Below are 27,630 nucleotides of genomic sequence, written 5' to 3' on the forward strand. Positions count from 1 at the left end.
ACAAGCTCCCAGTGAATCATCTGTGCAAGACAGACCACACAGAAGTGGTGTGACTCTAACAAGCTGGCCCAGCTTGCTGCCTCACCCACACATTCGTTCCCATACCTACCTCCTGGAGAACTCTAGCTATCTCTCAGATAAAGCAGTGCCACCCATTCCATCTGGTCAGGCAGGAAAAAGAGCATTCCTGATGATGAGTATCTCCTCACAGGAACTCCACTGCTCGCCCAGGTGCACCAGGCTGTGCCAGAACATGCTGTGCAAACGCTTTGTTTGGAACTGGCACTTCTGTGCTGAAGAGCCAGGAGAGAGAAAAGCTTCTGGTTCACAGCTGGCAGTTGCTGTTCCATGCTGAACCCCCTGCACTTCATTTGAAGAGAAGGAGAAACATGTCCTTCTGTACATTCTGTAAGGACCCCGTGAAAATTCTTTGTGCTCTATTATTTAACAGGGTTTTATTTTATTAATACCAGCAAGAAACAGATATTAGACAAAGTAAAGTTGTACATCACTGAGTATCTGTGTCTCTAAATATAAAGCATTACTTTTTTTTTTTTTTTACACATTCAAAATTTACAGCTTTTATATTCAATTAAAAATTCCCTTAAGTTAGAATACAATATGCATTATTTTATTTTAAATACAGATCAGGAAAAATAGCTACAGCAACATTTAAAAGATGGTTACAGCAGCAGGATTCTGTCTAAAAATAGGATATTACTATTTAAAGTGTCACTTCTTCAAGTAGGCAAGAGCAAGCAGATCATTTGAGAGTAAAATGACTGTTCTGGAACACAAACCCAACCAGTTAAGATAATGTTTACATATGCTGAGCAATTAAAATACATTCTATGTTTAAAACATGGACAAAAGATTAGCTGTTTTAAAAGGCTGATACGCAACTGATGTCACATGAAGGCCCATTACAATGTTGTACCTAAAACTACCCTTATCATAAGACTCTCACAAAAAAATCTATACTGGAAACTGTTCCAAAGCAAACAAAAAGAAACGTATCACAAACTAATCAAAAAATGGCAACAGCTTGCTTGAAAACCCTGTATCTGTTCCATACCACTGGCAGGAATTACCTTGCTGTATTTATACACACTTAATATTTATGATGAGGGTATTACATATTCTACTCTGGGTTTATTTGCATTTTACAACTGCGATACTCATTGCCTGCAGCATCCCAGACCAAAAAAATAGTCACTAAAAATGAGGGAAAGATCTCCAGGAGAGTGCAAAGTGCGTTATTTTAAAGAGTGCATCTCATATGTAGCTCCTTCTACAAATGCAGAACAAAAGGTGCTTATTACTGTACAGACTGACATGCAGCATATTTGTGCTTTTTAAAGGCTTTTTATTTAATTGCTGCTCTTCACTAAGAGAGGGGCAAATCCTTGTATTTATCAGCCCTTTTGTATTATGGAGAGGAGAAGAGGAGGGGGAAAGAAGAGGAGGGATCTGAATGATAAAATGCAAAAATACTCAAGAACTGTTTGAAAAAGGTAGGAAGGGGGTTGTCTCTGTTTTTTTAATCCTCCTTTCTTATTGCTAGCAGCTGGTATTGGAATTGACAAAGTGCCCAGGAACCAGGCTAACATCACCCATCAAACACCTCTGCTGTCAAAAGCAGGCAATGCACAAACATTTCCAGTTCATTATTACATGGAGAAAAACCTTTAAATACTGCATGAACCACACAGGAACTTTAGAGAACACTGCAGACACTCGGTTCTCCAACTGGAACGGTTTTCAAATGATGCAGCATCTTAAACCCAAGATGCTTCTGTAATAACCTTCCAGGCAAGGGTCGATAAAGTAAGAGAAACTCAACAGTGGTTTTACTCCTTAACATAACTGAACTCTTTTTTATCTCTTTTATATATATATTTTTATATAAAATATATATATATTATATACACACACATACATATATACTTATATATGTAAAATGCAAATGCAGATGTAACGATTTCAAAGTAAGTTTGCATTCTAGGCGGGGTTGTTTTGTGCTTTCAAATACTCATTCCCCACCCTATGAGCACACTGTGGCTCAGCAAATATCATCCACCAGCTTGGCCCCGTTGATCCCACGGTAGGTGACCCTGCTGGGCCGCACCAGGACGCCGTGGTTCAGCTTGCAGGTGAAGTAGCGCTTCTCCCCCACGGAGCCATCGTTCTTTCCCTTGGCACTGCGGAGCTCCAGCCCCAGCCATATCCCTGGGGCAAAGTCTGTGGGACCAATGTACCTGATGGTCCCCATTTCATTGGAGCTGGTCAGGAGAACCTGGGAGCCTTCGTGCAGCTTCACGGGCCCCTCGGAGGGAGCTGTAGTGCTGCTGCTCCAGCTGCGCCGCAATACAGAGCTCTTGGATCTAGTGAGAAAAGAAAGGGGACAGAAAAAGTCTTGTCTTTTTTTGTCTAAAAAACATCCAGGGCAAATCTGTAATTCAGGGAAGCGCATGGGGAAAAAAACCACCCTCAAATCCCTTTTTAGAAACACTGGGTTCGATCTCATGTCACTAACAAAGGATGAAATAACAGTAACAGGCTGCTACACTCGGCAGTCTGAAGTATTGGAAAAGCAATTTCTTTCACCTGATGCTAGGATCTACAATATTTACAGCAGGTGATAGTATTGGTTAATTAAGCCATACAAAATATTTTATTTGGGGCCTAAAACAGTTTAACCAAAACAACTTTTAACATACAAGTGTCAGTCAGGATCACCAGGACAAAGTGAAGTCCTCTAACAAGAGCCTCTGAACCTCACCCAGATGTGTGAAAATACAAGAATTTGGAGAATATGCAGTGATGAATGATTGGAAAACAACTTTAATGTCAATCTGGCTGTACTCTAGGACTGTACTCCTGGATGCCCATGGAAAAGTAGTGTACTACTGGTCCATTTTGGAAGGAAAAAAATGAGCATATAAAGGTCTAGATATCCTACATGCATGAAGGGTTTTTTTGAGCAAGAAACAGCAAAGCTAACAGCCAGCTCACCCAAGCACTTGAAACTTGTAACACTCACCTAACAAAGGCATTTCTTCTGTTTATCTCCTTTTGTGAAGATGCAGAAGTGGTGCTTAGACTGCGTCTAAAACCTAAGTGGAAAGATGAATAAGCTGTGTAGGACTTCTTCAGGAAAAAAAACCCCTTATGAACACATATTCTTTGTGTTTTCTTTTATACTGCTTTCACTACAGTTGCTGCACATTCTCCTCTCTAATTTGGAAGTTAAATGATGAAACTCCTCATGAAAGTATATACCCATAATATGTTTGGAATTTCAGAGGGGACAGAAGTTAAATTAAACAAACCAAACAAGTTGATTTGAAGCAGTCTTCTCATTAAAAGCTTAAGTAGAGGAAAACAACTACTTCAAATACCTCACACAAGTTTTAGCAATTTCATAGGGACATTGCCCTACTGATCCCTTCATCAATCTTAATTTGTATTAAGGAGCAGGTTCCATTTCCCTTTCTCTCTGATTAGAATGCAATATAGTAATAATGGAAGACTGCCAACAATCATAACTGACATAACTCTTTCTGCCAGTAGAAACAGTATTAAGAACAATATAGTACTCCACAGCTCCTTCTGCAGGCTACATTTTTAGGAAGGGAGCAGCCAGACTTTTGGCTGGCATTTGGCATCCCTGAAAATTTCTTGTGCTTTTGGAGAAGTTGGCTTAGTGCAGAAGGTTTTGGCTGCAGAGCAGGCCCTGCCTCACCCAAATCCCAGTGTCTCACACTCCTACCTGGAAAAGTGTGAGTTCCTTTACTCCACGAACTTTCTGTGAGAGAATCCAGAGAACCCGTTAGTCTGAAAAGCAGTAACACAATAAAGAAGTCATTTCAACTCAACTCTGAACAAACCTACTGGCTTCTCGTCAAATATTGATGAAATTTTGATTCTTTCCTTCTCCATCTGCCCCCAAAAGACACCAACATTCCTGCTGCACTCAGGCTGGTATGCAAGAAGTGCCTGGAGCAAATCAGTGTATTTGAGTTACTTGCCTCTCTTACTCATTGAGACAGCAAGTATACTTCTGAGATAAGTTCTAACAGTTTGCCTGAACTGGCTTATTCAGAGAAATGAAAGCAAGAACATGTCTGGCAGCATAACTACACACAAATACAGGAGGAAAGAGCACAGAATTGCTTGGATGCTCTTCCTGAAACCTAAGAAAGAGACTACAAGCAAGTGGTGCATGCTTTGGATACTCTGTGCAGTTAGCTGGGATAAGAAGAGCATTTCCAGTCATGTCCAAGGGCAATTTCCTTTTATAATTGAATTTAGCAGAACACATCAAGATTGGGTCATGAAAGTAAGGTTTAATGGACACAAACTATCAGAGGCCCTGGAATAAAAATACTTCAGGTAGCTGCAAGAGAAACAGGGGGAGGCGCATTTCCAGTTTTATAATCTGCTTTCAAAAAGTTGATCTAAAACCACCAGGTTTTTAATGGAGGTTATAAACTTCCATTTGCAGAAGAAAACATTTGTATCTTCTGTATCTGCTCAAAATTTTGTTTCACATTGGAAATGTATTAAGAAATAATTTGGCAACCCAAACATTACAGGAAATTCAGTGCTCACCTCTGCACACGAGATGGGGGTGCAAATATGCCATATCTGGGAAGGCAACTGAAGTACTGCACTCCTCCCACAGAGCCATCATTCTTCCCATGAGGCTTGTCCAATTCAATTCCACACCAGAATCCTGCGTTGCAAAACAGTAAAATCAGGACATTTTCAACAAAACACTACAGGCTTTTCTTCATCTAGACCACTGGCACAACTGGCATTCACCCACATCAAAGAAAACAGTTTCTAGTCAGAAAATGTCCAGATGTTAATAGTAAATATGTATATTATAAAATAGCTACCTATTCAATTATGCACAAATTATACCCTAATAAAGATAATTATCTCAGCATTTTTATATGCTTTCAATAAAATTATTGACACTTTAATTAATACAAAAAAGGTAAAACATTTGAGGACTATGTATCTGTATGTATATATATACATACTAAAGTCAAATAGAGTATTACTGAACTTAACTGGCTATTGGACAACAAGGAGACAGGAAAGAGCAGCACTGCTGTTGCATGCTTCCCTCTTTAGTCCTCTGACCACATGGTTTATGCCTCATCTGAGATCATCAACAGTAAAATTAAAGTTTTGATATTAATTCATTCATTCTTTCTCTCCATCTAGCAAGTTATAATTAATACAAATCACAAGGCTGGTTGTGTGATGTCAAGAGAAGGGTGTAAGAATTGGAACTGGCCATCAATTAATCTCGTACAGAACACTGAATAGGCAGCAAGATGTTAATGAGCTTGATCATTCATAACCCGTGATAAATGTGAGCTAATTACATAAAGGTGCTAAATTTCATACTCCATTAGTAGTCCTTATGCTATCCATCCCCAGAAGATTCAGAATTTAATTCAAGTCACTTGGTACTAAGGCACTGGATAAAACGGTAATTCTAATTATCAGCTCAAGAAACTCAGGAATGACAGCTTATGAATTAGAAGGGCTCAGTATATCAGAAGTTCTCTGCTTCCCATTTTTAGAATTAAATAAAGATCTGCATTGCAGCAAAAGGAACAAACCTTGGATAAGTTCCAGAGCTTTGATACACATTAGAATTGAAATACTTAAACATGCATCTGTTAGGTTTTCTATAAATTACTGGGTTAGCAAATGGTGATGATTTGTCATCTTTCCATCCTCACTTCTTACAATAGCATGTTTTCCTCCAAAAAATTATGTTCCTGATTTAAAGCAGAGAGGGAGGAGACTTAACATTGCCAAACAGCTTTCTGATTTCACAGTTGTCAGTGCATTTGGGAAACAGTCCTTTTCTCAGTGATCACTTTGTCAGCAACAACACAAAAAGTGATGACATTTAAGTGTCCCTCAGGTAACTGAAGTACCTGAACAAGGACTGCCTACAGTGAAACTGGGGAACAGGGCAGGGATGAAACAAGTACAGAGCTTGTACCATGATCTTGCATCCCGACGGCGTTTTTTAAATACTGATGCCACCCAGTGTCACGACGGAGTATTGCCAATCACCAATCACAAACACCTCACCCAAACCAGGTACACCTACCAACTGCTTCTGCATTACTCTTGCAATAAGATTATAGATAGGGCCATAGAGAAGATAAATTTGGTTACAACGAAGGATTCAGAAATTAATTTCCACCATGTAGAACAATGGCTGCCTTTGACAGCACTTGGCTTCACTGCAAAGTGTTTTTTAGCAAGGGGAAGGGAGAAGCAGAGAGAGAGGGAGAGAGAGGGAGAGAGAGGGAGAGAGAGGGAGAGAGAGGGAGAGAGAGGGAGAGAGAGGGAGAGAGAGGGAGAGAGAGGGAGAGAGAGGGAGAGAGAGGGAGAGAGAGGGAGAGAGAGGGAGAGAGAGGGAGAGAGAGGGAGAGAGAGGGAGAGAGAGGGAGAGAGAGGGAGAGAGAGGGAGAGAGAGGGAGAGAGAGGGAGAGAGAGGGAGAGAGAGGGAGAGAGAGGGAGAGAGAGGGAGAGAGAGGGAGAGAGAGGGAGAGAGAGGGAGAGAGAGGGAGAGAGAGGGAGAGAGAGGGAGAGAGAGGGAGAGAGAGGGAGAGAGAACTTGGAAACAAACCAATTTAAATTTAGAAATTTTTTTGAAGGAGTGAGGGAAAAGATGGGTTTCTCTTCACATGCTTGCATATAAGCTATTCCATACTCATCTGACAATATACATAGAGCATTGCACATACCTGGTGCAAATTTTGTTGTCCCACAAAATCTAACAATGCCTGTTCTCTGCCCCACCACCAGTACTCTGTCTCCAACCTGGATTTCTCCATCAAGAGCATTTTTCCTTGTGGTTGGGGAGCTATACAGCCCTGGCCAAGAGAAGAACAAGATCTGAAATTAGTGACATTAAATCTTTAAGAAAGCTTTCAATAGCAAGCCAACTGACTAGTGAACAGAGTATTTACCTCTAACACAGTGTACCTTCAACACATGGCAACACAAATTTTGCTTAGACAAAGATTTGCTTTGTGCCAGCCTGAAAACTGGACTACAGCCTTTTCTCGGCTCTGAAAAGGTACAGTGACCAACTATAGAAACACTTTTCATCTTGAAGATGTTATAAAAAAATCTTTCTAAAAGTTGCCAAACTTAGGTTTATGATTAAACTACTTCACAAGTGTCTTTCTGAAACTAGCTCAGATTCTGAAACAACACAAGAAGTTCTACATAAGTACTCAATGCAACAGTGAACTCCCCCCTGTGAAAATACACCTCAATACAACAGACCATACCAGCACTAATCTTAGATGAGGCAGAAGACACTCGAGTCAGGGCCTTTTTACTGCTGCTCGTTGAGTTCCGCTTCTTGGAGTAATTCCGTTTGCCTTCCAAGGAGGTAGTAGAAGAGGAAGAGCTGCTGTACCCAGGAAAACCTAAAGACATAAATGGAAGTTGTCCTTCAGGGATCCTATTTTGGAAAAGGATAGATTAGGCAGAAAGGAAAGCTTTTGTAAATATGGAAGTTGTCTGCTCTCCATGGAGGGCAGAATACAAAGTAAAGAGCCAAAGCCAGAACTTGTTACACAGCGTTTGCACAAACACCTGTCAGGAATGACAGGAGTGCAAGTGACCCTGCTGTGGGAATATGGTGATAGAAGAGGTCTCCAAAAGCTCATCTTTATACTCTATGAAGTTCATCTTAACAGTCCCAAGCATATTTATTAAAATACATGAGCTTTAGTAACAAGAGATCATACCACCAGCCTTTCAGCATCCAGCCTACTACAGATTTGATGAGAAGTGGAAGGAAGGTGATATTATGTGAGTGAATTATTGCCTGGATTAAAGCCTACTATATTCCATTACAAAGTGTAATATTAAAACCTGTACTATAAAACTAGAATGGGAAATAAATCACTTTTATCTCCATTTGCAAACCCTAAACTCTCCAATAAGACTTATGTTCATCTTTCCTGCCTCCTTTTCAAGGCTCTTCCTCTTCTCCCCTTTTCTAACCGCTTTTGCCCAAAATGAGGCAGGGTATAGCAAGACACATCTATGCCTCAGCTTATCAATGTGAAAAATTAAGATAATATTGCTTATCAAACTTTCCAGACTTTTGAGAGGCTTAATCCATTAGTTTTTGCAAACAGCTTGATAACAACGCAGGGTTAGTTTATTCGATGTCAATTAGTCCTCCAATTTTGCAAAACAGTAAAGAACTGAGGAAGGCAAATGCAGTGGGGGTCCAAACAAAAGCTGAGGACAGAAATCTGAAGGCTCTGAGATACTCTCTGCAGCTATGCTACAATGAAGAAAATGCAAATTACTGCCTGAATGGTGACTAACAGGTAAACTTTGGCTCCATGTCCAAGGTATAAATACATGTGTGCATTTGCAAACACATGCTACAAGTCCGTCCTTAGAAGCCAGTCCAGGGATGGATTCACGGGAGCTCAGACCACCATTTTTACAGGAATGCAACAAAAACTGCTCCAATTCCACCTGTCATCAAGATACTTCATTTTGTGGGAAATCACAGGGTGGGAGAAGGAAGAGCAGAAAGGACTTCAGCAGGTCAAATAATTGATTCCTCTTCCTCCAGGCAAAACAATTATTTGTTATAACACTCCTGACAGGTGAGTATTTGGCCTGTTCTTAAAAACCTCCCATCAGGGAGATCTCAAGATTTTCTCAATAGTGTATTTCACCACATAATTATCTCCAATGTTACAGGGGTTTTCCCCTTAATATAAAACCTCAATCACCACTGGTTTAGATCAAGGTTTTTTACTCCCACTACACATGCAGAGTGAGTTATACTATTCCTTTTATCCCAAAGCTTCCAGTTTTATGCCTTTCATCTTCTGTCTTTTTAATCACACAATCACAAATTTCAAGTCTTTACTCCTAAGTCATGTTTTATACATCTAGTTATGGTTGTGTCTTTTCTGAATTCTCTCTGAATTCACAACTATTCACTCACAGGAGATATGAAAAGATGCTTTTCTTCACAGACCTGCTGGAGCAAGTCCAAAGGAGGCCATGAAGATGTTTAGAGGGATGGAGCACCTCTCCTACATGGAAAGGCTGAGAGAGTTGGGGTTGGTCAGCCCCAGAGAGGCCTTACTGTGGCCCTTCAGTGCATGATGGGGGCCTACAAGAAAGATGGACAGACTTTGCACATGTGCATGCAGTGATAGGACAAGGGGTAGAGGCTTCAAACTGACAGAGAGGAGGTTTAGATCAGATATCAGGAAGAAATTCTTTACTGTGAGGGTGGGAGGCACTGAACAGCTTGCCCAGAGAAGCTCTGGACGCCCCTCGATGATCCCCTTCCAACTTAAACTATTCTGTGATTCTATGACTTAAAGAAGGCATATCCAAATTCACACTTCAAATTATTTCACAGAAATACTGTTTTTACCAACACTTATGATTTTGTAGACAAAACTTCAAAGGAGACACGACTTTCAACGTTTGTTCTAGATAGCTGAAAGTAAGGTCCCTTCGTGTTTCAAGTTCAGCAAAGTACTGCTGTAGTAGAAGTTGTTATCCAATTGTGAAACTAGATAATTGCAGAGAATGATTCACATGCAAAAGGCACTCTTTAAAAGCCAGTTTCATTTTTCATGTTTGAAGCCTGCTATGGCGAGTCTGCCATGATACAACACCAAGACTGTTAAGCACTGTGAGATGGTAACACTTTATTAAGAAGCATGAACATACAGATAGAGGAGAGAAAAAAATGCCAACTGTATTAAAATCTAGGCAGCAACAATTCAGGGCAAAAGGTCTCTCTCAGACACCTCAGCTGGTAATTCTGCAGATCCTCTGCAAGATCATTTATTAAGAGCCAGCTTTAAGGGCTTGTCTATGTTCTTGCCCAAGTATTCAGACAGAAGTGGTTACCAAAGCAACACAGAATGCCAGCCAAACATCCACACAAATTACTTTGCTCCTAGAAAACTAAATGCCTACAGCCTGCTTGGGACTTGAATATAATATAAACAAGCAAGGCAACTTTTTTCTATAGTGTAGATACAGGGCTTTTACAGAGGTAGGGCAGCAATAATAGTGCCATATGCAGAATTTTTCTTAAGATGTTAAAAAAAAATTAAAAATTAGTTCATTACCATCTTTTGCGGGTACAGTTTTTCCCCTGTTAGCAGTCATAAAGTTGTTTTCAGAAGCATTGTCTCTTTTTGCCATATTTAGGCCTATAAAAATAATAGATACAATTAAACATATACATCCTAACAAATAATAATTTTACAGGAAAGTCATGTACAACACCAATTTGACAGATTTGCAGATTACTGGATGCATAGAAAAATTGATAAAACTGTACAATTCCTTAGACACTTGATAAATGGGTAAAATGAGACTGCAGAATTGTTTTGATGGATAAGCACAGATATTAAACCCCTTAACACACTAAACCAGTCCAAACTATCTTGCCAAACAATAAACAAATGGCCTATAAAATACTAATTTTTATACTGAAGGAGTTTTATTTAAATCTTTCAAACATTCATACCTGTAACATTCACTTTTATAGTACTTAAGATCTACTATTCACCAGGACTAATTTCACAATTTCTGCCGTAAAAGATTACACATCAAGGTTTCGAGAGAGATTTGAGATCAGATCTTCATTCAGACTACAAATAGTGATGTAAGCATGCCAATATGATTTTTAAGAGCCTAACTCTCAGAGCAGCAATGTTGTAGTATGGGTAGCAACTCGTACTCCCACCTAAGTTACAATTTGCAAAAAGTCATTTTGCATTTCTGACAGTTTCCTACCCTAAGTCAATGAAAAACAAACTTATCTATGATTTACCCACTCCCTGTCATGAAAGAAAAATCACATCTTTTATATTTATTTATATATTAAAATACCAATTTATAGACATAAAGGTATACAGATTATTTCTAGACTTTAATTCCTTGCAAATTCTCCAGGAATATCTTAGTAAATGAACCTCATTAAATTGAAACACTTAACTGGTATCACAGCCAATTAGAAATTACGTTAATGGCTCAAGAATAAATGTGGTGGTGAGGATCTTTTTTATAGAGTGTGTAAAGAGTAGAACCTGACATAGTACATCAGATCACTGTAATCCCTCCACAGCTACACACAGTGTCCTTCCAGTACCACCCTCTCATCTTAATTCAGACACAGGAACTGAACTAGTTTGCAAGGGTAGCGTATTTACCAAAATTTTATGGCTTAGCCATTAAGGCACCAGATCAAAAATCTAGTGTTTGTGATCGATAACACATTTCTTAATTTTATCTCAATAATCCTCTTCCTAGAAACTTGAAAAAGATCTTTTCTCTTTAATCTGATGGATTATTCAAATCCAGTAGAACCTAATAAAATTTCAAAACCCCTACACAATATTATAAATATATTTTACTTTGCTCCTTATAGCCTTATCTACAAAAAGCGTATTCATTTTTCTTGAATCATTACTATAGGAACCCAGAGTGCCGAGAATATTTCTCTGCCTGTTTTTAAGGGTTCTTACCCCCCTGAACAACACTGTTTTAGCCTCCAACCTTGGAAAGAATTACCAACAGTCAGACAAGAGCTAGAAAATACAGTGGTGTGAATTAGGTGATAGATTACTATGTAAGATTGTCACAGGGTGAAAATTTAGAGGTTTTGGGCTTCTCTTTGTAGTAAATAGGTAAGAGTAAAAAATATCAAAATGGAGGATTGTTGTTGTTCTCTAAACCTTCTTCTCCTTCTTCTACTACTCCATGTTCTGCAGTAAAAGTAGTTTGGAATGATTGGATAGAGAATTCCACAGTTCCTAGACGTGTTACTGAATAATTGGTAGGAAAGTGAAAATAACGTAGGTTTTTAGTAACTATTGGTTAAAATATCTTTAAAAGACTGCGTAAATCTTGATAATTAGAGACTTCACTCCTGCTTTCTGTGCTCTGTGCTGTACCTGGGTCACGCTAGTGACTCTGTTCCTCTGATAAGACTTAATAAACAACCATCTGGAAGCATTGAAACTCCAGGAAAAGTCTCAGTTTATCTTTGAAACTCCTCGCAAGGACTTTTAGAAAACTCTCTCCCATCAGGAGGGACTTGATTTATGGCACAGTTCAGTGTCAATTACAAACCACTGCATTGCAGGAAGAGAGTTTAAAGGAAAGAAATGTGACCTGGTGATGCACATAAACACTGCCAACCAATGTTCTGCCTCTGCAGCGTTGTCCTTCCCCCCTCCAGCCAGCCAATCAGCCAGGCATGTTAATTCCCATGGACCTTTGAGTGCAAGGACTCCCTGCAAGCAGCAGCTTCCAGACACTTACATCCAGTGGATGTAAACTCTCCTGGGTAGATGCTGCTTAACTCACTCTGATTTCTACCTTAAAGCAAGGTATCAAATGTTTAAATTTTACAGAGACACAAATGTATTTTTGTGACAGAAAAGGTGGTTTATGCCCAAACTGCCTGGAAGGAAGCTGTCTGTGACAAAGGAAAAGTCCCTCCCATTATAGTTTAATGGGTTACAAACAGTTCACAACAAAGTGAATCAAACAGTGGAAAATACTTAACAGAAGTCATCAGCTTGGATCTGCTCCTGAGCAATACTCCCAACAAACTGCTTATCCCAAGAAGCTTTTTATGCAAGATAGCCATTTATAAATAGCTTCAATTTTGTGCTAATTGTAGATACAGACACTTAAAACTTACTCCCCTCTCATCTATGCAGAAAAGAGTTACATAAGTCATCCAAAAAGCTGTCAAAATGCATCTTTTCCTGGCATCAGTCTGGTGCATTGTTTCTATACCCTGCATATTACTGGTGTTTTAGGGTACTTGGGTAAATTCAATGAGAATATGTGTTATCTTCCATCCCTTAAAGCTGTGCTGCCTTAGTGTGAGTCACCTAAACAGGGCTCAAAAGGCAAAAGAAATGCTAATGAAATATTTAATCACATTATTACATAGGCAGCCAAACATGGAGGGGGCCAGATTTTGCATGGCCAGCACTGCACACAGCAGGGAAGAGCCAGTTCTCCAAACAACTTGGAACCTGAACAGTCAGAAAACATGAATCTTTCACTCCACAGGGAGGGAATTCACACAGAAGGATTAAGTAATTTGAGCAAATTACTAAGAAACTAAACCAGAGCCAGAGACTGAGCCCGTAACTCCCATCAGTAGACAGAGGCCTTATTACAAGGAAAACCTCTCTCTTCTAAATTGGCATTGGTTTTACTCAGATAATTTAATTAGCAGATAAAACACAATGAGTTAAATAGTTCCTTGATCGTGTTGCCAGAAAATAAATCTCTTCAATTTATAGACATAAAGGTATACAGATTATTTCTAGACTTTAATTCCTTGCAAATTCTCCAGGAATATCTTAGTAAATGAACCTCATTAAATTGAAACACTTAACTGGTATCACAGCCAATTAGAAATTACGTTAATGGCTCAAGAATAAATGTTGTGGTGAGGATCTTTTTTATAGAGTGTGTAAAGAGTAGAAACTGCCATAGTACATCAGATCACTGTAATCCCTCCACAGCTATACACAATGTCCTTCCAGTACCATTTCACAGGCCAGTGAACTTCTAACCACGAGAACACAGAGTTAATAAAGACCTTATCACCTTCTCATCTCAAGTTATGAACTAATTCCAAACAAGTATTTTAATACCAAGATTTACTAATTCTTAAAGATTAGTATCTCTCCATCCTTTGTCAACATGCAAGAAAATACTCACCAGAATTCACTTTGGAAGTTATGTGTGTCACATCTACTTTCTTGGATTTGACCAAAGGTGAAGACCGCACAGAAGAGCTTCGTACAGAGCTTTTTTTGTGCTCAGAAGCCTTGCTTATTTTGGAAAGGGGTGCAAAGATACCTGGAGAGAAAATTGTATGTGCCAACAAAGAACTGTGGATAATGTTAATGCAACAATACTTTCCATCTACTCTCTCTCACAGCAGTTAATTTAGGGGTTATTTTCCAGCCCCAATCATAGCTTGCTATGCTGACAAAGCACTTGCAGGGTAGGAAGGACAAACTCAAATGAACAGTGAAACCAAAATTCTTATCAAGCAACTTGAACAGAGTAAGTTGGAAGAAGTCAGTAAGACTATCAATTAGAATCTCCTTTTTGTCCTATCAGTAACATTCAGTCTCCACTGCTACAAAACACAGGAACTTTGTATGTCCTGTGTGTCCGTGGCACATCAATTAAAATACCTCAAGCTCAAAGTTAGAAAACAACTACAAGCATGAGTATCTTACCAAGGAAGACAAAGCACATAAAGGAACATGGCTATTACTGTTACAATACAAACAAGTTTCAACAGTATAGGTGAAAAACCAGGAAATCTCACAGTTTCAAGGAAACAACCAGAAATTTCCACTGCTTGGTTGTTTCAGTGGTTTTGTAAATTATTGGAGCCAAAACAGTAGGAACAGCTAAAAGAGCCAATAAATCAAACAAAGCACTACAAAGACAAGCAACAGAATGTGCTACCTGTTTTTATCCTCCCGGAAGGTTCATGTCTTCCAGTACTCTTTAAAAAGTTGGGGAGTTTAAAAATTTAAGAAAAAAACCAATAAAAGCTGTACCGCGTTTTGGTGCACACTTGAAGTACTGGACTTTTCCAACACTTCCATTGTTCTTTCCTTCTGGTTCATCCAGCTCTACACCAGCCCACTGGCCACTGGCAAATTCTGTTGTGCCACAAAATCTTAAGGTACCAACCTATGAGAAAAATCAACACAGAATGGGTTTGTTAAACAAGTTTTGTTCGTGAGAAAATAGTATAGACTATGAAAGAGATAGCAAGTCATCTCCAAGCTTTTCATCACAAAAATACAAACATCATTTCCCTCACTCACATTCCTACCTTTCAACACCACTCAATACATTTTCCAAATCGTCTTAGTCCTTCTGTATTTTGCATTAAACACCAGACATGGTTATGGACAGATCTCACCACAGACAAGAATTAGACAGTCAGTACCACTGTAAACATAGCTCTACGTCAGCAAGGTACCGAAGCACACGACCAATGAGAGGTTTTACTTTCACTGTTTATACAGCAAGAATTACAGAATCAGGGGCTAGGTATCTTCCTGAACTGCAGCTTCCATAGAAATATTAGATTAGAAAAATCTGTAAGGGCATAAATACATACATACAAGTATATATATATATTTTTATATATATAGCCAAGGTTCAAGGGTAAACTTCAGAGCATAATAATTTTTTTTCTTTGGAAAAGATTCTTAAGTTTTCTATTCCCTCCTTATGACTAAACAAAATTTTAAAAGCCAGCAAATGTTTTAAACATTTGCTGTTGCTTCAATATATACTATGAACTCTGAACAGATAAGCATATGAAGATTATCAAGACAGACCAGTCTTGCTGGTGGACCTCATTCTCTGCAAATACATATTATAAGATCACACACTTCAACCAAACAGGGGAGGAATAACTAAGCGAGATGCATTTAACATTGATTTAAATTCCTTTTTATATTTGATTTTTAAATTAGTTTTAGTAATAAAAACCTTTGATCTTTCAGTTGCTTAGTTTTCTTCATCTCATGTGACCTTAATACTATTAGTTCATTTTACACTATGACTCCACTGTTTAATCCAACCCTCAGAGAGAAAACAGATAGAAACAATTTTTTTTTTCTATAAAACCTTTCAGCTACTCTTTCCTAATGTCTGTAAGGAAATAAACATGTCCCAGAGCCTGCTCTCTTATGCTGAAGATCTCCTTTAAACTTGATTGTTATAGGCAGGTATGTCACACTAATCTAGACTCAGACCTTTTAGCTACCAACACAGGCTCAAATTCGGCCAGAGGAAGTTCAACCAAGCAGCCCCACAGATTCCTACAATGCCTTCACTTCCTTTCCAGGCACCAGCCAAAGGGCACCTACTGAGCAGAGAGAAGAGATCAGCCAGTACCTTAAACGAGAGGTGGGAGATGGCAAAACTGCAGCTCTCATTTTGCCCTAGGACTTGGCCAAGCAAGGAGCAGAGGATCTCTCTCACATGAGAAAGAGCAGGAGCAGTTTTGTCCCAGCTGCTGGCTTCCCTGCACTCCCATTTCATCAGATGTGATCCAAATGGATACTCAATCTAGCAGAGCAGGAGCTGGTGGAGCTGTGGGGCCCCAAATCACGTACACAAACACCTGCTTACACAGCTTCCTACCCTGTAAGACAACTGGAATGACAGGCACAGAGGAGCCAAGAGAGGAATCCATTCTCCCTTTGGCATCTACTGTTTGGCTTTCAAGCTTCATTAAAGCTGACATATTAAGAGACTGCAGAAGCAGGAAAGAGAACAGGAACCCATAAATATAGCTCCAAAAAATGCTGCTGTTCCAAGTGCCCTCATCCCAGCCTCCATATTCTGCAACGAGAACTCATCCAGCAGAAGCTTAAAAACAGGGCACCATTTTCATCGTCCTGTTTTCACTTTTGCTGCACCCTGCAGGAATTTAGGAGTATCCAGGGGGAGGGGAAGGCAGGGCTGAGAACAACTTCTCCATTCAGGCTAATGGAGAAAAGGGGTGGGAAGCGATGTGGGAGTACCGCACAACAGCTCCTTGCACACAAAGGAAGGAAGGGAGGAAAGCTGATGTGGAAATGGAAGTTCAAAAAGCACAATCACATTCCTTCTTCCCACCTGCTCTAGAACAGATTTGGCTCCCTTAAAGAAAAACACACTAGCTGCAAAGCCCTGCTGGCCTGTGGCAGCACAAAAACAGCTTCCAACAACATCTCAAAAAACACTGCAACAGCACAATCGATCAGAAGAACAAATGTAACCAAACCCAGGCAGGCTATCCATGCACAGTGAGCCCATTACAGCACAAACGGTTCTGCAGGCCTTACTCAGAGGAAAGATACGCAAGAGCACCAATTTCATCACTTTCTTGCTCTAAAGCCTCCACTAACTTGCACTTACGTTATCTCCCCTTGCTGCCACTGTGATTTCTTTTAAAGAAACTTCTGTCTTTAAAGAGTAAGTGGCTTTCTGTACATACTTCAGTTAAAATGCCTTCTGCATAGTTACTGATTCCTTCGCTTTTCCTGACCCAATTTCAGGAATACACCAAATTAAAATACACGATGGAAGCTGCCTCACGCTCTCGCTGGAAATCACTTTAGAACGTTTCAGTTGTGACAGTTACAAATCTGAAGTTACCTTAGGAAAACTACTAAAGCTAAAGCTGTTCAAACATAAAATTTTGCTCACAAATGCTTTCAATATTTACCAGGAAAAAAAATATTTCTTTAAAACAGTTCTAGCACTGTTAAATCATTTTAGATCCCTTGCTATCAGAGCAAATAAAAAGTCTGAATACTGAATGCAATATCAATGTTACAGTTTTCAAATACGTTTTTAAAAACGTGGCTATCATGGTAGCTTCTAAAAGACTATTCAAATTTGAGCTAGACCTCTATTAGCTATATTCTTACACTTCCACAGAACCATGTAACAACCCTGTTGGCACAGCACTGCTTCAAAGATTTTAGCTGCATTGCACCAGTGAAATTGGGTTACTATAGGCTAAGCAGAACTGAAGGGTTTTTTTTTTTTCCCCCCTGCCTTCTGGAAACTATCGAGAGTACTTCATGAATGCACACTCCTAACAAAGCTAGGCAACTCACAAAGTAATTTGTGAATTTTACCATCACTTTGATGTGACATCAAAAACATTAATAGAAGTTGAGCCATGCTGTTGTACTATAGGAGACTGTTAAAAATCATTCACAGACACAAAATGCAGCCTATGCCTGTCAAAACTGCTTTCATAATAATGACTTTATCACACGATTCTTCAGCTTATTACTTTCTGTAACCAGTTCCTTGCTGCCATCCAGTGATCACACCTTCAAGAAAGCATTTCAGACCCTCTAACTGAAGTATGTCTCCAAAGGGGCAAATAAATGGACTGTAGGAGTTATGAGGGCAGTACCAGGCTGGTGGCCATACCTTCTGTCCTGCAATAACAACACGGTCTCCCAGCTTCAGGCCAAGCGATAAAAGCATGGCCCTGCCTGTGACGTGGTCGTAGGTTGGAATCATGGCTTTGGAGATGTCACATGAGAGAGGCACTGCATCCAGCAGTATCTGCTTGATTTCCTTTGCACTGGCTGCTGCATCTGCCATTTCCAGTGGCATATCTACCGGATCAGGAACCACATCTGCTGGAATCTGCCCTTTGTCATTCTGTAGAAACATAACATGGCACAGGATTTGATGTTGTTACAAGATAAATCTCATCACGTGAAACCACAGCATTTTATGAAGTGTTTAATCCTCTTTATTAGATATTTTTCCTAGAATATAAACAACTATGAAAACATCCACACTTCCAAATAAGGATGCCAAAACATCCTTAGATAGATAAGCTAGCATGTACAACATCTCATCTTTGACAAGTAACCAACACTTTCAAATTTAAGAACATTATTAGGGCTCAGAACACCTGAAACAAAACACCTGTGTTTATCTGTGTACCTAAACACAGACTTAGGAAAGCAAGGCAGACTTCTGGTCTGTAATGCCAATACTGAAAAGCCAACTCCTCCCAAAGAATGTATCTTTACCCCAGCATAAAGCTTACTCCTTGGCGAGGCTTATTCCAAATGTAAGAGGGAGTTTAAATAACGTATGCCACATGTATAGAATATACAAATGTGATGGCTCACATCAGTACCTGAATAAATCTGTACAGGTTTATCGAGATACAGACTATCCTAGGAGAGATGGATTAAGGACAGAGCCCTTTCCAAACATGTCCCATTCCCAGAGAGCCGTGACTGTGAGTCCCTGTATGTCCTACATGACAGGACAAGCTGTTGAAGTACCAGCTCCCCTGGAGTTAACCTCAACTCCCAGCCACTTGCCCAGACAGCAGGTACTGTCAGGCTGCTCCAGTTCTACCTACACTCTTTAGCAAAGCCACTGGTGTGGAGCTTCATCTGTCTGCCCATGCTCACAATGTTTGTGGGAAAATAACCATCTCACTCTTCCAAATTAGTCACAACTGAGCCCCTGGACTTGGATATTACCAGAAACTCAAAGAAGGAATGATGCACAGTAAGAGTGAATTTGTTTTGGTCCCTTCAAAACAGAGTAGAATTTCAGTGTTTCCTGAGCTCCCTCTCAATCCATCTCAAAGCTAGAAAAGTACAATTCTGACTCCGCATTTACAGTGCTGTTCCCATATAATAATCAAACTCTACACACTGTCTCTAGTCAGAACTTTATGGCAGGTTTGAAGAATTCAATATCCACCATTCCTTAAAAAGCTCCAATCACTCTGTAAGTAAAAACAGAGTTGAGTGGGGAGTTTGTTTTGAGTTTGTAGTCATCACTTTACAGATTATTTTGGTCACATCAGTCCCACAATTCAGCCCACCAGGTGCCCTGCAAATCTCTGTGCCAACACAAAGTAGTACCGAGCAGTGGCAAGAAGGCAAAGTGGAAGCTCAGGATTTCTCAAGGGCACAGACACATTTGCCAGCTCAGAATGTTTGTGCAACTACAAAGCAGTGCTCCCTGTGACAACAGACTCCTAAATATACAAACATACAGCTGCCAGAGAACTTGAGACACATACATGCACAGTGAATAAAGAGACAAAAACCAAATTTTTTAAGAGATCTAGATTGAATATCATGAAGAACTGTATGGACAATAACGTTCCAGAAGATTTCACACCAGTGCTGCTATATAAAATAATGACTTTTGAGTACCCTTGAAACAGCTATAATTTCTCCTTAAAAAAAAACAAAAACAAAAACAAAAAACACACCAACCCTGCATTTGAAAACAGAGAACTGAGATACTGGTTTTGCTAAATTCAGAAAACTTTCCAAGCCCTTCCCCCGCCACAAAAAATCAAACAGAAGCCCACATAAAAAAACAAACATCCGAATCAAACACAAAACTCAATCAAAACCCAGGATTTGTGGCTAGACATATATAGCAACACTTTGACTATAACCTATGCCTATTATTAGGTTACTAAGCAGAGCAGGTGATGTTTATGCATTATCAGTTACTCATGCTAACACCAGGCTTAATGCTGAGCACAACACTGCATTTCTGGAAAGATTACACTCCTCCATTTCTGAAAAGATCCCCCCCTGCCATGACAGCTGTTGCAAGACACCAATGAGTAGTAATAAATGAAAGCTCAAACAACAAAGAGAAGAAGCTCCTGAAAGTTACTTGAACTAATGAACTAGACCATGACACAAAAATACAAACTTCAACACACAGGTAGGACAAAGCATATAAAACCATCCACTATGAGTTGTAAATATTTTTTTCTGAGGCACTATCACTCCATGTAGCACACCTTTAGCTACTCAAAATCCTGGACAGACTGTTCAGTTTTTCCAGGTACCTTTTTCACCTTTTGGTGAATCTACAACCTAACTCCTTACCCTAAAGGCAGGATTTGCTCCATGTTCCAGTAAACACTTGACAGCTCCTGTGCATAGGTTAAATGCAGCAATATGCAAAGCTGTTCCAAAATCAAAATCACTACAGGTGGCATCCACATCTGCAATTAAACATCACATGTGAGGTATGCAAGTCTGTTACATGAACATTTCACCCTACAGATTCCTAGGGAGGACATTCATTTCTACAGTTTATGTCAGAATTTATAAAGAAACACCATTATTTATGTACCAAATGCATGTGAGAAGCAATTCTACATGGAATATCAACCTTATTTGCATCTGCTTATTCATACCACGAACCAATCCAGAAGATGAGCATGTACTTTCACTCATTTTTAAATACTGATGACTTAACTGCAAAATTGCTGCCACTCAGGATGCCCAATCTACTGTGCCAAGATTAACAAGTGAGTAACTTCAGGTTTGCAAGTAAATTAATGTTTTAATGTTTCAGAAACATTTATATTTTATTGCTTCTAGGTGTCAAACATTAAAATGAGATGCATCTTCAACCAGTTGTTTTCCCTTGTGAGCAGGCAGTAGGGTAAGGGAAACCTGATTATACATCTGCTTTACACTGATTTAATTACTAATGGCCAAGAATGAAGTAAGAGCTGGTGATTGTTATTAATTTCTTTGTTTTCAAACAATTGCACTCTGACGGGTCTCACACTGATAGTTTGGAAAATGGAGCACTGCATTTGACTGGAAGAGATTTAGCACAATATATATTTCTATCAGTTGTTCCCAATATATCTTTCAATCTGCTATGAAGTTATTACTGTTCTAGAAGATTGGAGTTTAAATGTCTGTTTAGTCTGAGGCTCCTCTCTTAAATTACACACGAGAGATGTCATTTTGAGTCAATTAGGTATAGGACTGTTAATTAAAAATGCCAGCTTATTTAATACATAAACCAAAAGACCACAAGTATGAGCAGTAATGTTCCAATTTGAAATACAGGTGAGGAACACAAAACTTTCCACCTCAGGGCTGAATAATCTCCTCGTATTTTCCAGTATCAGCCTCCATCCCAAAAAACACTAGCCCTTCTCATAATGCCATAAACAAAGTATATCCCAACTGCATCAACATCCTTATATAGTTACACTAAGTGAACATTTTGGGGGCAAATAAAACATCAACATACATAGTAGTTATATATGTCTGTACATACATATTAAGTTCATACATACTAATAAAAATTGACTCAATTTTATAAAGATCGAAGGTAACAAATCTGCAATCAAAATTTAACAGTTTTGCAATTGCACTGATTGAACACAAACATGAAAAAAGACTGCATTCACGTGCCTCAGTCATGATGAGAGCTAGGTATGCAGATGTACCCTTTATATACCAAAGGTCAGAAGACATCACCAGTTTAAAACCATATAGCAGCTGAGGAGCTGTATACAGCCATTGAAACATCCATGAAATACAGCCAAACATTTTCTGCACACATAGGAACCAACTTCCAGAAATACTGGTCAGTAGCATCAGCTACTGAGCCAGCAACAGTTGTATGTACCCCTATTTTGAAAAACTGATGTGTGGTTTGGTTTTTTGAATTAGATTTTGTGACTCTCTCACAGCTTTGATCTAAGTGGGCATAGTACAGGTGACAGAAAAAAGATAAACAGAAAAAAGATAAAATGTTACCCAGTAACTACCCCCAAACTATCTAGAGGAAAATAATATACAATTTTTGTATTTAAAACCTCTAAAAAGCCAAGATCAAACTAGTTCTCTCTTGTAATAACTGAGGAGTAAATCTGTATAAAGAATTTAACTACAGAGTGTCAAAGAAAATAGTTTAGCAGTAATCAAAAGGAAACACCTGTGCTTCACAATGGGTGCCTCAGAGTCAGCACACCACTGTCTTGAAAAGTTATTTATATGTTAACAACCATTTTTTCTCCAGTTCACTATGGACCCATCAAAAGCATATTCACCCTCTACGTATGTTCTTCCTTCTCTGCAAGCTGCCTCATGAAGTATGGAGCTAAAATTATTCTATTAATTCAGACTATCCATTGTTTCCATGTCACAGGGCAAATAATTTTACATATTTCCTGAGATAAAAAACATCAGCTGCTTATCCAAGAATTGCCAACTGCCGAGATGGAGATGTTTAACCGGAGTGGTTTCCTTGGAAATCTGCGCAAAGTCCCACCCCTCCTGTAGGAACTGCACAGGAGGAGAACACCAAATGCAAATGAGGTTCGAAAGGAGACCTAAACTGCTGATGCAAATTATGGAGACCAGGCTATTGAAATGTGACGTGGATTTAACTACTATGCAGTCTGATTTTGTCTTTTGTTACCAACCCACACTTGTCACCTCCTAAGCACTTCCTACCAGTAAGAGCACTGCTTAACAATTACTTCCATGGAGAGTCAAGCTGTGGTAAGCAAGCCTTGGATATTCCAAAAGCCTACCAGCTTTTCAGAATGTTGAGATAAGAGTCCCCAGCTAAAAAATCCTTTTGCAAAATGGCACAATCAGAAGGATATCCCGTAGAACAAATTAACATTTGTAAAATTTTAGTAATAAAGTTGCTTACTGGTTTTGCTGTCCTGACCAAATTAGAAACAAACAGTTCTGGTTCAGAACCACTTCTGTATTTCCATTTGCATTAGTATAAATAGGGTTCCAATTACCAATCCTTCATAGTATCATTCCGAAATATATTACCCACTTATGCCAAGCACTAAAGTCAAATTATTGGACCTCCTACATAGCTGAGAAATGGGAAAAATGAGCAAGTCAAAATTGCCTCAGTCACAGGTTTGCCACATGCCATTGCCAAATTCCCACTTCTCCTTTACCCTTCTCCCAGCATTTCAAACATACTTCTCAATGTTTAAGCAACCTTAACCACATGATTTTACTAGAATAGTTTTATCTTTGGTTTTCTGCAAACATTCTCTTAGCTCTCAATAACTTAAGATTAACCTGTTTGCTTTCCAGTCTACTTGAAACTTCTATTGTCTCATACAAAGCTCAAGTTTAAAAACCATCAACAGAAACAGTGCAGTAAACCACTAAAAAATAGGTTAAGAGAAAAATGAACCAATGAGACTAAATAAAATAAGAAATTATTTGTGTATAATAGATAAAGAAACACCACACTTACAGACCACTATACACCAGCTTAGGATCTACAAAATACGGACAACTACATGAAACAGAGGTAACAATGCCTACCTTTTGGCTTTGCATTTTTCAAAATAACACTGATCAGCTCTGGAACATCAAAGTAGGCAGCATAATGCAAGGCATTCATATTTGTCCAGCGGCTGCGTAAGCTGCTGTCAGCACCCAAAGCAATAAGCTGTGTTGCAAATTTTACAGCCGTTTCAACATCACCTGCAGGGTAATTTTTGTCAATTATGCATTAGTGATTTATTTATTTGACCTCAAAAAACACACACATGTTTATGTGTAACACAAAGTGTACATTAAGCCATTCAAACTCCCAGCAGAACTATTACCATGCCTTTCTTTTTAGGATTAGGATACAGAAATCTTTACCTTTTATCATAAAGGGCTGAAATCTCTAGCATATAATAACACTACCTTTCCTTCTCTAATATAAGTAATGTGCCAGCCATCAAACCCAGGAGTTTTAGTACCTGACAGAAAAAAAATAATTACACATCACAATGCTGAAGTTTATGTTAAAAGATCTGCCAACACCAGGGAAGATGACCTATGCCAGACTTCACTCAAACTCAGAGGAGAAGTGAGCTCAGGTCAACAAAAAGTAACACAACACAGAAAAGTTAATAAGGGTGTTCAAAGAGTTAAACATGCTCTCATTTCCAGTATTTATGATCATAATAATGCAAACAAAGTTTATTGTTCTCTTCTGACACGAATAGGGTGAAAAAAACAAAACAAAGAGAACAGCCAGTCACCTAAATATTCTGCTGTAAGAAAACTATAGCACAGACTATTGCAAACTTGCAGCTTGCACTTCAGTCTGAAACTGCCTTTGCTACCCAAAATATCTGTTTTAGCTGGTACTACTGTGTGCAATACCTATACCACTAACTCAGCTTGCTCCCCACGGCCACAGCCATAACTGCACCGCCTAACTGCAGTTCTGCACCTTCCCTGCTCATGGCCACTAGAAGAGAGAAAACCACACAATAAGAAAAGAATCTACTGCAAGGAACAATTCTGTAACAGGCAGTGGGATTAGTTTATGTGAGTCAGTTAGGTTTTTACATCTATAATGACTTTTTTTTTTACTCACCAATGCCATGAGCCCCTGATTTGCAAGTATAATGCAGGAGGGTCATATCAGTCAGTCCATCTCTGTCATTCACATTGCAACCCCTTTTAATGATCTGACAAGCAAGTGGAAAACAAGCACGTTTTAGCTCTGACATCAGTACTATTTCATAAGTTATTTCACATATATTGACTCCTGGATTCATTGCAAGGGCTAGTAACAAAGAAGCCTGCCAGAAAAGACTCTCACTGCAGAACTAAGCAACATACACAAATGTAATAAACAGCATTATAACTAACCTTCAATATTTACAGGTTTTAAAGGTTCTTTATATTGCTCCTTCTAACATATACTTCACGTGCTACAAAGTTAAGCGGTTAACTGCATAGGAAAATGATTTATGAAGCTCTTCCCTTGTTCTTTGATCTCTCAACCATTAGCCCCCACTCCCACACACCCCCAAAAAGAAGTCCCCAGTTATAATATGGTAAGGTTAATATTCACTACACTTCCCCACGTGTCCAGAAAAGCCTGTAATCCAGAAGAAAAATAAGAAAGTAGGATGAAATTACTAAAAACTCATTTTGTGCCTTGGAAATATTGCCCTTAAGGTCAGGGTTCAACCATAACTTCATATATCAGAGTTTGGGATTACTGCTAAGTAGGAAATTGAAACACCAAGGTGAAGAGTCTCAACACAATTGCCTCAAGAGAAACATTGTTTATACCATCTATGCAAATGTACTGAATTTTATCCATCATCATTCTCTTTCCAAATAAAAGCTGACAACATGTGGAATACAAGGCATGATCAGCCTTGGTAAAAGGCAGAAACTGTATCTGGATTTATGATTAATTCTGCTTCTGAATGAACTGGTTTTATTCACTCTCAACACAGTATCTAACATTGAGAGCATTCAAGGATCTTCATTTGTATCTCACCTCATTCCCAATAATATCAATGTTCTGCTGGACCTGTGGAACCCACTGCCTCAAGATAGCAAACAATTCAGAAACTGATGTTTTGGGGTTGAAGAGTATTTCTTGGCATGCTGCATCATTGGGATCGAAGAAGGAAAACTCTGTTTAAAAAAAAAAAGTCCTTATGCAAAATCTTGACATTTAACATGCATCTAGTTTTTCAAACTCAGAGGCAAAGAATAGCAGAGAGTCACTTCACTATTCATCACACTGGAAGAATCAGAATGATGAATTAGTTCAGAAAATTTTCTCTAACATCTGCTCTATTTTTCCTTTAATGCTACTAAGGTCTTGCTTATACTTCTGAAGAAGCTTTCAGTCAACAACCAATACAATGGTGCTGCAAGAGTGACTAAGTTTAGGTAAGGAGTAACAGAGATGTACAGTGATTCTGCTAATAAGGGTTTACTGTTGTTCAAGCCAGGCAAAGGCTGCAGGTTCCAAGCTGCTCCCAAACACAGACAAACCTATTGATCTCTCAGGGGTCAACTGCATACATGATTTCTCCATATGCTACAAAACACGTCTTTTCCTTCTTCTTCTTCCACCACACTTTACATAGAACATACTAAAACATAAACACACGCTCAAATCCAGAAGGCATTCTGTCACCTCCTCTATTTTCAGGTATTTCATAAATGCATCAATCCCAGCTGGTGGCAGCTGCAGGTAACAAACACCTTCAAAATTCAGGGCACCAAACCAAGACAAGAAAACAAACAAAAAAAATTTTAAAGATTTTAAGCCTCATGTTCTTTCATGTATAAAGTGTATAAAACACCTTATTATAAAAGTATATGTCAGGTTACTCACAGGTGTGTGTGCGTGCGCATGTCTACACACATCCTCTACTTTTAATCTGTGGAATTTCTTCCAGCTCTGGAAAATTATATGAAGGAATCTGGATAGCAATGGCTATGAGGAGAGGGAACGGAAGCAGAGTCTACTGCCATCGGCAAATGAATCATGGCAAACACTGAACTTTTACCCCCACTGCAGCTATCAGGGAGTTGTCTTTTAAACAGGTTTCGGATAAATGTACAGCGTCAGCTCACATCCATCACAGATTCATGGCTCTCAGACAGGACAGACAGGTTAAGCAAGACACAGCATCACCCATCTGGGTGTGTGACATGGTAGAAACCAGCCCTGGATGAATCATCCCAACCTTTCCCCAAAAACAGAGTACCTGATTTCTAGATTGGATTAACAGATAAAAGCACGTACAGAGCTCGCTTCCTGGCTGTTTATAGAGTTCCTCAAACTGCATCGCCTTGATTCCCCACGAATGGAAAAGGAGGACAACTTCGCTGATATTTAACATGAATTTTTTATTTGCACCTAGCATATAAAAACCCCAAACCCCTTATATCCCAGCACTACACAAGGTGTGCTTCTTCCCTACATCCCATACATCAACATCTACTGATTTATCCACTAATATTTACCTTCCACATAAACTAAAGTTGATCTACAGCTGAAAGCTACAAAGTAAACAGCCAACTAGAAAACAAGATTAATGACCTTGTATGATATTCACAGTTCTGACTCTACTAGGAAGATTTCTGGCTACAAACCTGATCCAAATTATCTATCAGAAATCAACTCTAGCAGACTGTAACAATCAGCATGCTAGGGAAAAAATCTGAGACTGTATCAAGTATTAATAACAACCACCCTAAGTGCTTAACAGGAGATCAGCTCTAGTCTTTGCAAACCAAAGCAATCCTACAGAAAATCTGTTAAACCAGTGAATCCCATTAAAGGATAGTAGTGGCATCTAGATACTTTAAAATATTACTTTCTCCCCCTCTATCTTTCCCAAGTATTGATTACAGTGCTAAACTATAT

At 39.0% G+C, this 27,630-nt stretch overlaps 1 protein-coding gene across 6 annotated transcripts in view; it reads right to left on the bottom strand.

Annotated features, from left to right (window-relative positions):
* Positions 1–442: 442 nt before the first annotated feature.
* The window catches only part of CLIP4 (CAP-Gly domain containing linker protein family member 4), a 32,832-nt gene continuing 5,644 nt past the window's right edge, over positions 443–27,630 (bottom strand). For all 6 annotated transcript variants that reach the window (XM_082276655.1, XM_082276652.1, XM_082276653.1 and 3 more), the window contains 14 exons: positions 25,741–25,880; positions 24,820–24,913; positions 23,766–23,927; positions 20,535–20,653; positions 18,070–18,306; positions 14,673–14,808; positions 13,813–13,953; positions 10,185–10,268; positions 7,341–7,481; positions 6,789–6,917; positions 4,615–4,738; positions 3,773–3,837; positions 3,044–3,116; positions 443–2,384 (listed from right to left, as the gene is read on the bottom strand). In XM_082276655.1, the coding sequence (XP_082132781.1) occupies positions 2,063–2,384; positions 3,044–3,116; positions 3,773–3,837; positions 4,615–4,738; positions 6,789–6,917; positions 7,341–7,481; positions 10,185–10,268; positions 13,813–13,953; positions 14,673–14,808; positions 18,070–18,306; positions 20,535–20,653; positions 23,766–23,927; positions 24,820–24,913; positions 25,741–25,880 (1,967 nt within the window). In that variant the 3' untranslated portion in view covers positions 443–2,062. The remainder of the gene's footprint in view (positions 2,385–3,043; positions 3,117–3,772; positions 3,838–4,614; positions 4,739–6,788; positions 6,918–7,340; positions 7,482–10,184; positions 10,269–13,812; positions 13,954–14,672; positions 14,809–18,069; positions 18,307–20,534; positions 20,654–23,765; positions 23,928–24,819; positions 24,914–25,740; positions 25,881–27,630) is intronic.

This window comes from Coloeus monedula, assembly GCF_965178545.1.
Source record: "Coloeus monedula genome assembly, chromosome: 2".
NCBI lineage: Eukaryota > Metazoa > Chordata > Aves > Passeriformes > Corvidae > Coloeus > Coloeus monedula.